This window comes from Lepidochelys kempii, chromosome 2, assembly GCF_965140265.1.
Source record: "Lepidochelys kempii isolate rLepKem1 chromosome 2, rLepKem1.hap2, whole genome shotgun sequence".
In the NCBI taxonomy this organism is placed as follows: Eukaryota; Metazoa; Chordata; order Testudines; family Cheloniidae; genus Lepidochelys; species Lepidochelys kempii.
In genome coordinates, this window is record NC_133257.1 from 81497233 (window position 1) to 81515786 (window position 18554).

General features: G+C 41.3%; 2 protein-coding genes across 7 annotated transcripts in view; one reads left to right on the plus strand and one right to left on the minus strand.

Moving 5' to 3' along the window:
- Nucleotides 1-18554, plus strand: part of OSBPL1A (oxysterol binding protein like 1A) — a 207892-nt gene that overhangs the window by 173257 nt on the left and 16081 nt on the right. The gene's annotated exons all lie outside the window — the stretch shown is intronic.
- Nucleotides 1-18554, minus strand: part of TTC39C (tetratricopeptide repeat domain 39C) — a 61127-nt gene that overhangs the window by 6009 nt on the left and 36564 nt on the right. For 5 of the 6 annotated variants that reach the window (XR_012157238.1, XM_073331367.1, XM_073331368.1 and 2 more), the window contains 6 exons: nucleotides 13738-13831; nucleotides 11553-11660; nucleotides 10924-11033; nucleotides 10106-10229; nucleotides 7675-7772; nucleotides 5434-5538 (listed from right to left, as the gene is read on the minus strand). Coding sequence is in view for 5 of the 6 variants with exons in the window: in XM_073331367.1 (XP_073187468.1) it covers nucleotides 5434-5538; nucleotides 7675-7772; nucleotides 10106-10229; nucleotides 10924-11033; nucleotides 11553-11660; nucleotides 13738-13831 (639 nt within the window). In the remaining variant the exon portion in view is untranslated. The remainder of the gene's footprint in view (nucleotides 1-5433; nucleotides 5539-7674; nucleotides 7773-10105; nucleotides 10230-10923; nucleotides 11034-11552; nucleotides 11661-13737; nucleotides 13832-18554) is intronic. The other variant, XM_073331370.1, reaches the window with a different exon arrangement.

Sequence of the window (18554 nt, forward strand, 5' to 3'; positions counted from 1 at the left end):
TATGGTGATGATAACACTCTTTCCATTCCACTAGTATCTCTGGAGATATTAAACAGAAACTACTTAAGTTAGACATTTTAAAACAAGCAGGCCCAAATAACTTGCATGCAAGAATTTTAAAGAGCGTGTTAAGGAACTCACTGGACCATTAATGCGGATTTTCAGTAATTCTTGAAACTCAGGGAACATTCCAGAAAGACTGTAAGGAAGCTAATATTGTGCCAATTTTCAAAAAGGGTAAACGGGATGACCCAGGTAATTATAGGTCTGTCAGTCTGACATTGATCCCAGGCAAGATAATGGAGCGGCTGATAAGGGACTTGATTAATAGAGAATTAAAGGAGGGCAATATAATTAATGCAAATCAAAGTGGGTTTATGGAAAAAAGGTCCTGTCAAACTAAACTGATATTTTTATGAGATTACCTTTATAGTCTGGATGTAATAGACTTTTCTAAAGTGTTTGATTTGGTACCACATGAGTTTTGATTAAAAACTAGGATGATATAAAAACCAACGTTAAATTATTAAAAAACTGGCTAACGGATAGGTCTCAAAATGCAATTGTAAACAGGGAATTGTCATCAAGCAGGTGTGTTTCTAGGGGGGTCTTGCAGGGATCAGTTCTGGGCCCTATATTATTTAACATTTTTATTAATACCTGGAAGAAAACATAAAATCACCACTGATAGTGCAGATGACGCAAACGTTGGGGATGTGGTAAATAATGAAGAGGAGAAGTCACAGATTCAGAGCAATCTGGACCGCTTAGTAAACTATGCAAACAATGTGTGTTTTAATACAGCCACCTGTAAATACTGTACATACATCTAAGAACAAAGAATATACGCCATATTTATATAATGGGGGGGGACTATCTTAGGAAGCAGTGATTCTGAAAAAGAGTTGGGAACATGATGGATAATCAGCTGAACATGAGCTCCCAGTGTGACACTATGGCCAAAAAAGCTAATGTAATTCTGAGAAACAAAAGGGGAATCTCAAGTAGGAGTAGGGAGGTTATTTGACCTCTGTATTTGGCACTGATGACTTGCCACTGGAACACTGTCCAGTTCTGGTGTTCACAATTCCAGAAGGATGTTGATAAATTGGAGAGGGTTCAGAGAAGAGCCATCAGAATGATTAAAGGATTAGAAAACATACTTTCCAGTGACAGACTCAAAAGGCTCAATCTATTTAGTTTAAGAAAGAGAAGGTTAAGGGCTAACTTGACTAGAGTTTGTAAGTATCTACTTGTGTAACAAATATTCAATAATGGGCTCTTCAATCTAGCACGGAAATGTATAACATGATCCAATGGCACGAAGTTGAAGCTAGGCAAATTCAGACTAGGCATACATTTTTGACAGTGACAGTAATTAACCACTGGAACAATGCACCAAGGGTTGTGGTACATTCTCCATCACTGACAATTTTAAACTCAAGATTGGATGTTTTTCTAAAAGATATGCTCTAGGAATTTATTTGGAGAAGTTCTATGGCCAAAGCTATACAAGAAGTCAGACTAGATGATCAAAATGGTCTCTTCTGGCTTTATAATCTAAGAATCTTCCCTCACCCTGCTCAACTCCTGTACCTGTTCCCTCCCTGCACTGTTCACAGCTCCCCCTCTCTTCATTCCTGGCTCCTACCCCGCTCTCTTTACAGATTCATCTCTTCCCTGCCTCACCCCTCTGCATTCAAATCAGGTGGCTTCCACCTTCCCCTCCATCCTGCCTGGGAAGCAACAGGGGGAGCACAGAGAGCCCAGGATAGACGGTCTTCCTGTACTCCTTATTACAGTCGTACCTGAAGAGCAATTACAAGGAAAGTCCTGTTCAGCCCCCAAAGCCCCAGCATGGAGCATGCTCAGTCCTTGTGTAGGGATGCTACATACTGAGTCTTCTGAGCATGTAAAGTTGCAAGCAGTTGGAACATGCCCAAAACAGACAGAATCTTCAGAGAATTAGCTGCAAAACTCTAACAAGGCTCTGCTGAGCATGTGAGAAATTTTAGAGGTTTATTAACTTGGCCAAATTTGCGTGGATATTCACCAGGATGGCAAAAGGATCATCCTTGGCATCAAGGATGGCGAAAGGAACACCTCTGCCAAATTTCAAATTGATGTGCCAAAGCATGGGAGCACTAGAAATTTTCAAAGAAGTGGTTGCCAGATCTTTAAGGACAAAACAACTTATTTTTCCCTAGCCTTGTTCTCGGAAATTGCTTAAGCAGTTTGACTGAAGCAGGGGTCAGCAATCTTTCAGAAGTTGTGCGCAGAGTCTTCATTTATTCACTTTAAGGTTTCGCATGCCAGTAATACATTTTAACGTTTTTTTAGAAGGTCCCTCTCTCTAAGTCTATATATTATATAACTAAACTATTGTCGTATGTAAAGTAAACAAGGTTTTCAAAATGTTTAAGCAGCTTCATTTAAAATTAAATTAAAATCTGATCTTACGCTGCCGGCCCGCTCAGCCCGCTGCCGGTCTGGGGTTCCGTCTGCCGGCTCCTGCCAGCCAGGGTCCCAGCTGCCGGCCCAGCTCAGCCTGCTGCCGGTCTGGGATCCTGGCCCTGCCCACACAAGTGGGTACTTACCTTCTCCCTGGTTCTAGCCCATTCTCTTCCACTCTCTCTGCACTGAGCTGAGGGTGGGAATGCACTGAGCGCAGGGCTGGGGGTGAAGGAGCAGGCTGGGGGTTGGGGTGTAGGGTCTGGCCAGGAGCTAGAATGAGGGAGGAGGCTGAGGAGGTTTGGGTGTGGAGCGCTTACCTGGGCAGCTCCCATTTGGTGCGAGGGGTGCAGGTGGGAATGTGTGGGGGGTGCAGGATCTCCCGTTTGGTGCTCAGGGTGGGGGTGGGAATGTGGGGGGTGCAAGAGTCAGGACAGGGGCTGGGGTCATGTGAGGAGGGTGCTGGAGTCAGGGCAGGGGTCGTGGGGGGGGAGCAGGGGTCAGGGCAGAGGGCTGTGGGCTAGGGTCGTGGGGGTGCTCCCAGCCCCCTGCCCAGAGCGGCTTACAGCAGGGGGCTGGAGGGATTATGCCCTGATTCCACCCCCCTTCCCCAAGGCCCTATTCCCACCTCTTCTCTGCCTCCTCCCTGGAGCAGCGTGAGAGCTGCGGCTCCACTTCTCCCCCTCCCTCGCAAGGGACATCAGCTGATTGGCAGCAGGGAGGGAGAGGAGGAGGGGCAGGAACCCAGCACACTGGGGGAAGAGGCGGGGGAGGGAGGACCTTGCCTGCCCTGCAGCAGCATCCAGCAGGACCAAGCTTCTTCACCCTGCCCCCAGGGGGGGAGCGGGGTGGAGAAGAGCGGGTCAAGACAGGCAGGGTTTTTAATGGCATGCTGCTGCCTGCCGGGTCCCAGCCGCCAGCCCCACTCAGCCAGCTGCCGAACCTAGGCTGGGACCCGGCAGGCAGCAGCATGCCATTAAAAATCGGCTCACGTGCCATCTTTGGCACGCGTGCCATAGGTTGCCGACCCCTGGACTAAAGTTTTCAGAAACTATTCAGACTGAGGCAGACACCCAGCATGGAGAATTTCAGCCTAAATGGTTAACATTTTGCAATGTTATAAACAACTGAAAATAAGATCTTACCACGAAAAGTGTTGGGCAACCTTAACATCATGTGGTGCTATCAATTCCACTTACTACAGAGTCTCCAGGAGCTGGATCTGAAGAGCATTAATTAACAGCCTGCTTCCCTGAACTGGCCATCTCCTTTAGAAGAAAGTGGAGGATGTAATGCTATTTAAAATAAGTATATAGAGCTCCATGTAAAGGTTTTATATATTTCAACAAGGGAGATAGTATGATGCGTACTGCAGAAGCTGCCTTAGTTGAATAAATTCTGATATTTTCAGGTGGCTTAGCACCTGCCAGGTCATATCAATCATGTATACATCTCCTGATCTATTTTGACAGACTGTGAAGTCAGAGGGATTGAGTTCTGTTCTTAACTCTATATGCCACCAAAAACAAAACAAAAAGCTTGAGGAAACTTATGTACAGATTTGGTCTTCTACAGAGGACAACTTAAGGTTCTCCAGACACCTAATGCAGGGAGCCTGACATACCTAGATGTGAATGAGTCTTAGGGAAATCAGAGACTACTTTAGATATGAATTTGGGGTGAGGATGCAAGGCCACTTTACCATTACGGAACATGGGATTGTGAGAATCTGGCAACACATCTATAATTCACTAACTCTCTAAGGCTGACGTTATGGCTAGGAAGAATATTGTCTCTTCTCAGATTATACATAGAATAGCCTGACAAAGTTTGAACAGAAGCCCACGAGTTTTGTGAGAGGGAAATTTAAATCCTATGAGGGAAGTGGTTACCACCCAGGTGGAATACATGAAGCAAACATTTCCTGGTAGAAACTCAGTTACTATAGAGTGAGAAAGACTGATAAACCCATACATCAGAAGGCAGAAAGCACAGAAGTCAGTCTGAGTGGATTTTCAGTATGCTCCAAACTTGCTGCATCTTCAGTACTCAAGAGGAGCTTTTATACCTTGTGCAATGAGATAGGGGAATGGGTGGTCCCAATAAAAATATTCTGAGCTCATGAGCCAGGCATGTACTTATCCATAGGTGCGAGAATTACGGGTGCGGGGGGTGATGCAGCACCCCCAGGTTTTGTGCGGGGTCCCGCTCACGCCAGCCCCAGCCCCCTTACCCATGTCCCCCCACCCTCCCGTAGCCACAGCCAATCCTGGCCCCAGCTCTGGGGAGAGGGGGCACGGACAGAGGTAAGGGGGGTGTGAAGTAAAAAAATTGGGGAGCACTGGCTTTCAGCACCCCCATTGTAAAAACCATTCCAGCGCCACTGTACTTATCCCAAGAGTGGGGGATATATATAGGCAATACTTAAAGATGTTTATTTTGACACAGAACTAATTAAGATCGCTAATATTCTTGCTTCAATAATTTTTGTTGTTGCTTATGTAATTTTTTTTTCTTTTTAAACTTTAGCTATAAAATAGACAGGGACTTGGAATGGTTCCGCTGATCTTATTGGTAGAGAGTCACCAGCTGGTGGCCAGAAATGAAATGTTTCAGTGCAGCTGCCCTGGACCATCTCAGATCCTTATTTATTATATAATAGGTAAAAATGAGCAGAAAAGAAAGCAATCATTATTATACTGTCACAGGTATGCACAAAGCCCCTGCAAACATCACAGTGTAAACTTTGTATGATGTATGCCAATCTCTACAGTATGATATCGCCACCTAGACAATAATGGGGTATCTAGCACACTAAAGACATAAAACTAAAGGGACTCTTTATACACAGGTGGAAAAGTAATTAAAATTAACTCCTATACCTGATCACTTGTAAAATAACATATTTTCATTGTCTGTTTAGAGTGGTCACAGCTGACCCCCTTTCCACTTCCAAAAATGTAAGATGTACTCTACTGTTACCTCTGGATTGTCTAACAAAAGACAGCCGAGTTCATAGCAAGCATATGGCTGAATGTATAAGTTGTTTTGACGGCACAGTCCATCTTTAACAGCTCGCTGAAAGAACTGCAAGAGAAACAAATGTTTATACGATAAAATTAGTAGTCTCTTCGTTTTGGAAAACTAAATAAGAAGCACCCTCAACATCAAGCACTACAAACCAACTCCAAAAATCATAATCTGAACAGAGCAACATTTCCTGTGTCTTAAAGGATCCTTAACAGCAGTGATCATATGAATTCATGTCAGCATCTGCTGTTAGAGAAAAATGTTAGGTCTGTGTCAAAAAAGATTCATGAATTGATCCAAAGATTTTATATCTTTAGCTGAAAAAAAATTACAGTTTAACATGGTTCTTTAATAATTGGAGGTCACAGACACAGATTCTTTAAAATAAATTGGATAGAATTAGAAATAAGAGTTCACCCACCATCACCACCTTCGTTGTTTTTGTGTGAATTGGGTTCCATTTGCAAAAATAAAACAAGTTCAAAGAATTCAGTGATTGCAGAACAAATTCCAATTCCATCTACATTAAGATGGGCTCTTTGAAGTTTGCTAATACTCAGAACCATCTTTCTTTTCAATTTTCCATTAGATCCAGAGTAACGGTGTTCAAACTCAGTCCTACTGAGAGCTGCATTGGCAGATGGCAAAAGCCTGAGGGATGCCCCAAATTTGTACAAAAGGGAGCAGACTGCAGCCACTCAATTTGGAAGAGTGATCCACAGAACCCATAATGTAACATCTTGTTCTGAGTAGCCAGGCCATTCGACTCCAGATCCTGCTTGATAAAGGCTGTAATCACTACACATCACACTTCCATAATTATATGTGAGGGTGATCATAGGCCACATGGCAGAACACAGAGGGCTGCCCCTGTCCTGTGGACCAAATTTTGGCCACCCTATTTTAGAGCTTAAGATGGCTCCAAGGTATATATCACTAACAGAAGCTGAGCTGTCTTTGACTTTTTTTTTTAATGCGCTAAACCCTGGTTAATAGCTCAGAGGCACAATTCTTTTTTGAAATTCTCCACTTCCTCTTTTTCCCTTCAACTCTCACCCTGGCTGGCCACCTCTGCTAATACATCTGCTAAACATTAGCCCTTAATAGGAAGTGGGATATCACTGAAGCTCATGTCTTAGCCTTTTCCCTTCATACAATATGAAATCCAGTAATACATAGAGTAACTCCTCACTTAACGTCGTAGTTATGTTCCTGAAAAATGCGACTTTAAGTGAAACGATGTTAAGTGAATCCAATTTCCCCATAAGAATGAATGTAAATGGGGGGGGGGGGTTTAGGTTCCAGGGAAAATTTTTTTTGCCGTACAGTACAGTTCTATAGATGGGAGGTGCCCCCTGCTTACGCCACACAGGCACAGCCCACTGGCACTGGGGACAATGAGGCAGGCAAGGAGGCTGAAGGTGCTGTAAGGTAGGAGAAGCACGTTGCACAGCAGCAGTGGCGGCAGCTTCCCCTACTCTGCAAGCACCAGGGGTGAGGGGCTGAACCCTCGGCACGCCCACTTCACCTGTTCCCTCAATCCCCCCCCTTAACCCGCCTCTTCTCCCCCCTCCATTTACTCCACACACTGCATCCTTGCTCCTCCCGCCTCCCTCCTGCCCATGGCAATCAGCTGGCTTGTGGCATTCAGGGGGTAGGGGGGAGGCTGCGCGCCGAGTCCTCGCTCCTCCCCTGCCTCCGGCAATCAGCTGGTTTGCGGCATTTGGGAGGCAGGGGGAGCCTGCATGCCGAATCCTCGCTCCTCCCCCATCCCTCCTGAACGCCGCAAGCCAGCTGATTGACGCAGGCAGGAGGTGGGAGGGGGAAGGCGCTGCTCTGCGGGGTCTGCCAGCGGGCAGGAGGTGCTGGGGGGGCATAGCGGAGCTGATGGGGGGCTGTCAGCTGTGGACAAAGCAGGCAGCCAAATGACGTTATAGCAAAGCATTGCACAACTTTAAATGGAGCATGTTCTGTAACTGAGCAGGGCCGTAAGATCGAAACAATGTTAAGCGAGAGGACATTAAGCGGGGAGTTACTGTACTATCTCATAATACTTTGAAAAGACTTAATATCCTCTACTATCATTCACGCAGTGTGTCAGTAACACTGACAAACAAAAGTTTGTACTTAATCAGAAATGAAGTCATTTATAAGATAGTTGGGTACATCATTATCATCCTTGTAACAACTTACCTGAACCGCATCTTCAGAATTTCCTAAGCATTTATGTATGGCACCAAGAAGCAAATTCTTCAGACCAACAGAAGATGAATCATCAACCTCATGACAAGCTTAATTAAAAAAAATCAAATTAAATTTGTAATCAAATTATACTCCTTTTATAATAAAAATGATCTTTTGGTGTTTTGTTTTGAAATCAGATTAGAAAGTGTCTAATTTCTGTAGCTTAATTTTAACTAGCAATGGCCAGTCTCAAATATTGTAATCTGTATCTTTAATGTTCTCTCATCTCTAATTTAAAAACCAAACAAAACCAAACAAACGTAATTTTCTAGCCCTCATGGTTGTGGAGAAAAACGTGAAAATGTGAGCCAACGGAACCTTAAAGGCTCAAAGCCAGACGACAAATTAAAATAACCCATTTTTGTTTTGTTATTTGAATGTTTGGGGGTAGCAATACTGGTTATTACTAGGAAAATATACTCACGTCATGTTTTGAAGGTAATGATGCAGACATTTCTACCTGAGTTTGCATAGATCCTTAAACGATATGTCTGAGATGTGAAATGCACTATGCATTTCAATAGGTGCTAACTCAGATGCTTTAAATGCCAACATTGTGAACCTATTTCACTGTTTACTGAAGCATATAAGAAAAGAGGAGGTATATTATGAAGATCTATAGTTTCCCAGTGTAGGCCAGGACCACTTACAGAAGATGTATATATATCAGGGATGCTTTTAAACACCACATGGTAAGTTTGCAGAGGAAGCACAACAGTTTTTTGTTTTTGTTTTTTTTCCCTGAAATAAATAGGGTTAAGCTTTCAAAAGGGTGGGAAACAAGATCTAGTATTTATTATTTAAATTTATTTTGAGTGTCCACCTTATGTTCTGGATGCTTTATAAAAATTAACAGACATTAGAAACACTAACTTATTTACATATCACAGGAATACGTAACAGTGTGATCTAAAGGTTTTATCAGCATGAATTTAGGGTTATTCGTGAGAAATGAGTAGAATACAAGCTCATGCCAAAAGAACCTTAATACCAAACACTATAATTTATTCATAGAATATCAGGGTTGGAAGGGACCTCAGGAGGTCATCTAGTCCAACCCCCAGCTCAAAGCAGGACCAATCCCCAATTTTTGCCCCAGAACCCAAATGGCCCCCTCAAGGATTGAACTCATAACCCTGGGTTTAGCAGGCCAATGCTCAAACTACTGAGCTATCCTTCCTCCCCCCCGAATTCTGTACGTGCCACCGAAATTACAGAAAAGCTATTCTGAAAATGTTTGAGAGAGTTTATAAAACTTGCATAGGAACTATTTTTCATATTTCTTTGTCTATTAGAACCAGATGCCTTACCTTCTTTAAGTCCAAATGTACAGCGCTCTGATGGAGCTATTTAAAAAAAAATCACCCACAAAAAGCCCTCTAGAAACTATTATTTGTAGACACAAAAACTTCTTTATTTAAAGGTCTTTCTAGCATCTTCCAGGGCTAGAAGATTGGGAATCTGAATCGATCCCCTTCCAATCGTATAAAGCTCCTGCAGGGGCATGAATTAATGTATTGTAAGGTTATTTTTATAGACAAAAAAGCTATTACTGGGGTAAGACTGTGGGCCTCGAGCAGATGTAATTTTCAATGCGTTGAGTGCATGTGTGGCATGCACAGAAATTCATCATGTAGAGGGAGGAGGAGGAGATATTTCAATTGCAGGTGGATTTTTTTTTTTAAAAAATAGGGATTATTTGAAGCTGCTCAGAAATCCTAAGGGAGATTGATCAATGGGCAAAGAGGTGATCAAAGGTGCATGATACATTAATTTAACACATGGCTCTGTAATTTTACCCATGGATATCACCTCCACAGATACTTTTTGGGGTGAGGGGAGAGGATAGTGAGGTATGAGTGTGTGTGAGACTGTGTGTATTTACATATCTCTCACCACTGAGCTATTTAGAATTACCTACAATCGTTGCAATTCCATATCTAACTCTCTCTCTAATCCCCAGATATTAATGGAAGTTATGTACACTTAGGTGACAATTAAAACACAAATGGATTGCTGTGTTTTTGGTTTCTTTTGTGGCTAGGTTTAAGAGAGTCATTAAACAAAGTTGAAATAATACAATTATCTGCAGTAGACGGGATTTTAAATTAAAATGCTGTCATGAATGTCAAAAAAAAAGAAAAAAATTGAGAAAGCCTCTTCCTTCCAAGTGTCACTCTCTATTTCAAAATAAGTGTTAAGTTGAGTCCTAATGAATGCACTTTTCCAGAACTATCCAAATAATTTAGCTTGCTCATCAAATGTCAACACATATTTCAGCCCTCATACTACTGCAATCAGCTAGTCTTCATGACAGAAAAAAGAAAAAGAGATTATATTATCTCACTGAAAAAGATAGCCAAGGAAACACATATCCTACCTTGGCTCATATGTTGTAAGTTAGAAAAGGAACAGTTCGGAAGGGCTTTCCATAAATACAAAACTTCAATGGATGCCAGCACACAGAGCTCTTTGGTTGGTAACTGCTTCCTAAATCTGTCTGCCTGAAAACAGTAAAGATAGCTGTGCTAAGTTCCTCTCAGAAGGAGAGACAGATAAGGGTCACAAACAGTAATTCTGATGTTTTCACAAAAGCAAGTAACATAGTGTTAAAATGTTTGGGGTGTGAAAATTTAGCTTGCAGCTCTTTAGGACTAAAACTAAGTTGTTGAAATAGTACACTTATTGTTTCTCAATCAAGTTATCTGGTATATGACTAAACAAGTCTTGGGAAAAAAAAAAGTTAAAATACAATCTGATGCAGTGGTGGACTATTTTTCCCACTAAAGGTTTGTGGGATCTTAAGTTTGTATGGCCTTTCCCCATCACTTCCAGATTTCAGAATGAGCTAACTAAGAGCATACACGGTAGAGCTAACAGGGTACAATGAAGCAGGAAGAAATGAAGCAGGAAGAAAGACTAGTGCTGCAGCTTTGGTATCACGGTATTTTTTTTCCTCTGAAGATTATGTAAACCACGCTTAGTTGTGAGCTACCAACTTTTTTCCTGCTGGTAGTTCATTAAACTATAAAGCACTGTTCACTTTTTCTACCTGAATCCTTTCCACTAAATTAACACTAGAGAAGATGACTACCAGAAAAAATATACTTTGTTTAGAACCAAATCCTTGAGTAAAGGACAACACAATTGCCAATTGTAGTTACTGTACTGAAGCAACTCAATCCATGCCAACCAAACCTTTTTGACTGAGAATTGTTCAATCTGATTGTTTTTTCTTTTGAAAAGCTTCTGAACTTCCTTGAATACATTCTGCGCACCATCCACATCACCAGTGGCTCCTTGACACACTGTAATAAAGCGCACACACACACAAAAAATTCTGCTAAAAAGGTTCCAGGATATGAAAGAGGGAAAAATAGAAATAGGGCATTATGCAGGTAAAGGGGAAAGCATGGTCTTTTGGTGAAGGGAACTCAGGCAAACTGGGTTCAACTCCCAGTCTGCCCTAGGTTTCCTGTATGATCTCTGACAAGCCAATTTCTTGGTGCTCAGTTCCTCATCTGTAAAATAGGGATAATTATACTTGCCTCTGAGGGTTCTTTTGATTATTAATTCATTAATGTTTGTTATGTACTGAGTAATTATAGTGACGGTGGCCTTATAACTACAACGACATAAACAAAATCTGAGCCACAGCTCTTTAATATGGACAGTATAAAAGGAGGAATTAGACAAAGTTCCAAGTGTGCAATTAACTTCCACAATTGCAGAAGTTCATGACCAAAGACTTGTTTCTGTATATACATATGTGTGTATATACACACACTAACACAATCATCACTAATTCTATCACTAAAAATACTAACCTGCTGTAAGGTAGGCATAATAGCACTGGGACCATCTTGATTCATTTTTAAGCCTTTCAAAGGATTCAAATGCATCTTTGAAATTCATTTCTATCATGCTGCACCAGCCTAAAAAAGAGAATTTTAACTTATGACCAAAATCACGTTAGCTTTAATGGTATAGGCAACTACACTAAACAAATAATGAATGTTTGTGAACACTTTGGGTTGTGGCAAGTCCAAGGATTTTAAGACACCCTGAGGAATTCCATTACATTTTTTAAAAAATCTTTTCTGAAAAATCTGAAGGGAAGTATACCTAAAACTTTATTGGAAATTGCCTAGTTACCTATAACCATATTATACAAGATAACAAATACATTTTTTAGGGATCAACTCGAGTGTATCAATTAAAACAGGTTTCAAGAGTTTCAAGCAAAAAGATGCGTTTTTATTTTATTCAAATCTCAAACTAGTAACTGAGAACTGCTATGCTCACTTTCTGTTTATGTGAGAGGAGATTCAGTAACGAGTAGTTCTTCTAAGTACTTACAGGTGTACCAAGGCTATAGAATTTTCTGTGGTTATTATAGAATCAAAGAATCGTATGACTGGAAGGGATCGCAAGAGGTCATCTAGTGCAGTCCCCTGCACTCATGGCAGGACTAAGTATTATCTAGATCAATGGTTCTCAAAGTCGGTCCACTGCTTGTTCAGGGAAAGCCCCTGACGAGCCGGACCAGTTTGTTTACCTGCCACGTCCGCAGGTTCGGCCGATCGCAACTCTCACTGGCCCGTGCCGCTTTATTAAATATGCACAGGCATGCAGACTATATGGTCATTACTTGTGGATGTCCCTGGGCCCGTGCTGCTTCTCGCAGCCCCCATTGGCCGGGAGCGGCAGACCGCAGCCAGTGGGAGCTGCTATCAGCTGAACCTGTGAACACGGCAGGAAAACAAACCGGTCCAGCCCACCAGGGACTTTCCTTGAACAAGCGGCGGACCGGCTTTGAGAACCTCTGATCTAGACCTCTCCTGACAGATGTTTGTCTAACCTGCTCTTAAAAATCTTCAATGATGCAGATTCCATAACCTCCCTAGGCAATTCATTCCAGTGCTTGACCACCCTGACAGGAAGTTTTTTCTTCTAATGTCCAACCTAAAATGCCTTGGCTGCAATTTAAGCCCATTGCTTTTTGTCCTACCCTCAGAGGTTAAGGAAAACAATTTTTCTCCCTCTTCCATGTAACAACCTTTTATGTACTGGAAAACTTATGTCCCACCTCAGTCTTCTCTTTTTCAGACTAAACCAACCCTTGTATTTTTTCCCCCTCCAAACTTCCTTCATAGGTCATGTTTTCTAGACCTTTAATTATTTTTCTTGGTCTTCTCTGGTACCTAGAATTGGACATAATACCCCAGCTGATGCCTAATCAGTGCGGAGCAGAGCAGAAGAATTACTTCTTGTGTCTTGCTTACAACACTCCTGTTAATATATCCCAGAATGATGTTTGCTCTTTTTGCAACCATTTATGGTCTTTTGCCATAGCGCTTATCTTTCGTACACATTGGAGTATATGTTCAAACCCTGGCAGCTCAGAAGCTCCAGCAGGATTGTTAATCCTTGGCACAGAATCATTGATTCCATGGCAATGGACAGTAGAAGGCTTTCAGTCTTATGGAGTGGACACGAAAGCCTTAAGAAAAAAAGGCAGAGTAAAAAGTAGCCAGTTCTAATTTGTGCACTGTGTTCTTGATTCTATAGAGGTTTCTACACATAGAAAATCATGGAGTACAGGTTGTATGTATGTTCATGCAGTCATCAAATGTTACAATCCAACTGACAACTAAGGAATCATAGAATGTCAGGGTTGGAAGGGACCTCAGGAGGTCATCTAGTCCAACCCCCTGATCAAAGCAGGACCAATCCCCAATTATTGCCCCGATCCCTAAATGGCCCCCTCAAGGACTGAACTCACAACCCTGGGTTTAGCAGGCCAATGCTCAAACCACTGAGCTATCCCTCCCCCCCAAATAGGAAGAAGCATTATTAACAATCTATGCAATTAAGACACTCAAACTTTAATAACTTTTGAGGCATCAAATAATCAAAAAACCTTAACTAGGAAGAGCAGAATATACAATGTCGTCATTTAATCAATTTGAGAGCAGAAAATGTATATGTCATTGAAGCTGTATTATTTACCAATTTCATATAGGCAGACATGTTGGATCTCTCTCTGATCTATTGCAAGTTCCAAAGCAGTATGAAAGGAGGTCAAGGCACTGTTGATTTGACACTAAGAGGGGGAGAAAAAAGAGACTGTCATAACGCAACTACTGTTAAATAAATGCAAATTTGAACAAGTACCATTATAATTGCAATTCAAAAAATGATACAAATCTCTTTATTATCAGTAGCAATTAAAGAACAAATGATTATCTAGCGAATAGAAGACCCCATATTTCACACGATAGTCAATAGCTTGCTGGAAAAGAAAGGGGCATAATATTCTGTCGAGGTGAGACTTGAATCCAAAACAAATTACAGAAATTCCTGACATTAAGATGAGCAGAATGGGGAGGAGGTAAAGAGGAAGGCAAAATTATTGAAGTATTTGAACTAGTCAAATATTAATAGCTTGGTTGAAATAATAGTCTGTTGAAATAACAGATGATAACTTGAGGGTGCTTTCTGTCAACTGAATAATACCATTAGCCTGAGCTAAATCAGCTAACATCAAGCAACCTGAAGTTATTTTCATAGCCAATTTTGTCCTGAGCCAACATGGGATCTCTGTGAGGAAACCTTTCCACCTATGTGGAGCCAGAGAGGCCTAGAGTTAGCAATCAAAGATTAATGACAGCATACTTGGCAAAGGAAGAAGGGACAGAGTAGCAAACCTATTATAGTATTTAAGCAACATAAAAGGTGCCACACACAAAAGTGTCTTTCATAATTTCCGCCTGGAAACGTAAATTTTACTGATTTTGGCTTTATATATTTTTTGTAATAGGTCTGAGATACAAACCTGTTTTCTGTAGGCATGCGTGTTTAGGGGCAAGTAGTTTTTATTTACTTTTCTATTCCACCAGATATATTATATAGTCACAAGTCTCGTTACTTTAGACACAACAACAGTTTGAGATGTATTCCTACTGCCGTGCTGGATATAAGAATTTCTATGTAAAGCGTAACACTCAGTGTCATTATTTCCTTAATAATATCCATAATGATTTCTAAATTCACAGATTTTTCATTGTCTTGAAAGTGTCTGAGCTTTGAGAACAAATTGAAAGACTGGAGTGTGCTCTGGATGAAATTTTCTGCATAAATCATCCCTCACATCATATTTACATGACAAAGCTACGAGACAGGACATGAAAAATCTAGCCAGTGGACTAAACCCACTGTCCATAGGCTGATATGAAAGACTGGGGGTAGCAGAAGAGTTCAAAGGGCTTGATGAAAACTCAGCCTGCTGCAATCTGCTGAGAAGAGTGAGGGTGTTTCTCTCTCTTATCAGGCAGATTTCTGAAGAAATAGCCTGGGGGGCTCTAGCCTTAGTGTCATAAATATAAAGGGAAGGGTAAACCCCTTTAAAATCCCTCCTGGCCAGAGGAAAAATCCTCTCACCTGTAAAGGGTTAAGAAGCTAAAGGTAACCTCGCTGGCACCTGACCAAAATGACCAATGAGGAGACAAGATACTTTCAAAATCTGAGAGGAGGGAGAGAAACAAAGGGTCTGTGTCTGTCGGTACGCTGCTTTTGCTGGGGATAGAACAGGAATGGAGTCTTAGAACTTTTAGTAAGTAATCTAGCTAGGTATGTGTTACATTATGATTTCTTTAAATGGCTGAGAAAAGAACTGTGCTGAATACAATGACTATTTCTGTCTGTGTGTCTTTTTTGTAACTTAAGGTTTTGCCTAGAGGGATTCTCTATGTTTGGAATCTAATTACCCTGTAAGGTATCTACCATCCTGATTTTACAGAGGTGATTCCTTTACTTCTATTTCTATTAAAAGTCTTCTTGTAAGAAAACTGAATGCTTTTTCATTGTTCTCAGATCCAAGGGTTTGGGTCTGTGGTCACTTATGCAAATTGGTGAGGATTTTTACCAAACCTTTCCCAGGAAGTGGGGTACAAGGGTTGGGAGGATTTTTGGGGGGAAGACGTGTCCAAACTACATTTCCCAGTAAACCCAGTTAGAGTTTGGTGGTGGCAGTGGATATTCCAAGGACAAAGGATAAAATTAATTTGTACCTTGGGGAAGTTTTAACCTAAGCTGGTAAAAGTAAGCTTAGGAGGTTTTCATGCAGATCCCCACATCTGTACCCTAGAGTTCAGAGTGGGGGAGGAACCTTGACACTTAGTAACAACCTAAAACTAGTAGAGGTCTGATCAATGTGCAGTCCCTCATCCTGCCCTCTTTTAGTAGCTAGAAAGGAGATGCACATTTTTCCTTATCTTCCTCATGAATAATTCCAGTACTTTGTTAAGTTGTGTACACTAATTACTTGAAAGGTCCTACAAAGAACTGCTTCCCACACTGATGGTATCCTATGTGCAGATCAGGCAGATTTCAGACCACAGGTACTATGATGAGATCAAGTGCTGGCACTCAATACTCTACACTGAGAAGGGTTTCCAAACCAAGCAGAAGACATGCAGTATTTCTAGATCTTGCTGGTCATGACATGATCCAACATACAGGCCTGTTATACAAACAGTCATTGGTCCCATTGTGGTGCATTGTCATAGCTGTGGAACTGTTCCTGAAAGACCACCAGTTCCAAGTTTCACTTGGACAAAAAAATAATATACCCCAGTTCCTGGAGGTCTTAAAAAAATGGTCTACCTCAGGGTTTAGTTCTATCACCAACACATTTGAACCTCTTCACAAATGACATTCCCTACACCACTGCCAGGTGTTTTATCTATGCGGACAACATCTCTCTGGCAGTACAGAACCAGGATTTCTGTCACTTAGAAGTGCTGAATGCAGATGCAGAGAGAGATGGCCCACAGTTATAAACAATGGAAACTTAAACCAAATGCTAAAAAGCAGCTTCCAGATATTTCCATTTAAACCACTTCAAGGCCAACAAACAGCACAACAAGAAAAGGAGTACTAGTGGCACCTTAGAGACTAACCAATTTATTTGAGCATAAACTTTCGTGAGCTACAGCTCACTTCATCGGATGCTGTAGCTCACGAAAGCTTATGCTCAAATAAATTGGTTAGTCTCTAAGGTGCTACTAGTACTCCTTTTCTTTTTGCGAATACAGACTAACACGGCTGCTACTCTGAAAACAGCACAACATCTTCCTAAATGACCACAGGCTGGACCATGATCCAAAGTCTGTGTATTTAGATGTTACACTGGACCCCAACTTGACATTCAAGGAACACATTACCAAGACCTTGCGGAAAATAAAGACAACAACCTGATCAGTGAACTAGCTGGTTCAACCTGGGGAGCCAATGCTTAAACACTAAGCAGCTCTGGGCTTACCTTGTTCTATTCTGTAGCAGAGTATTGCGCCCTGACTTCTCTGACACAGGACTAGTGGACACTCAGTTGAATTAAACTATGCATATAACAACTGGTTCTATGAGACCAACCAGCCTGACTTGGATGTTGGTCCTGTGCAATACTGTCCCTTCTGACATCAGGCAACAAATCACCTTGCAGAATCTGTCCCTTACGGTGCAAGACATGCCCATTTATACTGTTTAGAGATGCTTCTAATCCACCAAGCCACCAAATTATTAGATCAAGGTACCCCATTTGGATAATTCCTTTAAGGGGTTTTAAATGTCACCTCCAGATGGCATACTCAGTGGCAAGAACAAGCTTCAAACATAGCCAATGCCTATCTTGTGACAGATTCAACAGTCCAGCCACCTGTTTTTGACTTTCCATGCCATCTGCATGAAAAGTTCAATCACTTCAGATGCAGAGTGATCAGATGTGCTACAAACAGGGTGGCCAGATTGCAAATGTAAAAAATTGGGACACTTTTTTTTGGGGGGGAGGGAGGAGAATAGTTGCATATATAAGACAAAGCCCCTAATATCAGGGCATCTGGTCACCCAAGCTGCAAATGACTGTAAATGGGACCTTTCTGACTCTCCCCTTTGCTGCTGTGGCCAGTTAGAAGATGTAGATCATATATTTGCAGACTGCATCCATTGACAAAGGCTGCATGGTCCCCGCTGGGACTTGCACAATGTCCTTCTCTCAGCTATTGAATGGTTAACACATTTACACTGACACAATTGGCTTCAATGTCTATTTAAATGCAATCACAGTACCTTTTTATGCTATGGCTCATAATTTTCTTAAATTACAGCAGAATGAAATTAACAAGATTCTTGTCAGGTTCACTGCTGTCCACAGCCTTCTGATGGACAAATAGTTAAGCTGATCAAAGGCCTTGTTAATTTCACTGTGCTCTTAGAGAAAATTATGGGCAGCAACTGCACTGGATCTGTGTCTCTGCAGACTCAGGAAGACAATCATGTATCTGTTCATATTTGGGAAATGTATCTTCATAATATTAAGGGCTAGAAAAAAATGTTTTATAAATGTAAGTTTTAATTTTGAAGAAATTGATGGCTTACATCCTCCAACTCTCCTGTTACTAAGGTAATGCAAAAGTCAGATATAATTTCTGGCTTATCAGCAAACTATTTTAGGGTAGTCCATGTGGACAACTGTAAAACTTCCTTTAGAGTCTGATTTAATTTTAATTAAATTGATTAATTGATCTCACTGGCTACTAGACCCTCCATTGGCATCCTTCTCCCCTTTTTCATTCTGTCTCTTTTACTTTCTTTTCCATCTCAATATAGTATTCATTTTTCTCTTACTCTTCCTTCTTTGTTTTCATTTTATACATATCAAGAAAGCATAACTGATTGATTGTTTACCTACACTATAATAAATATTAATGTTTTAAAAATTTCATTAAAAATGAAACTCTTTGGATCAAACTATAACATTAAATTTCTTC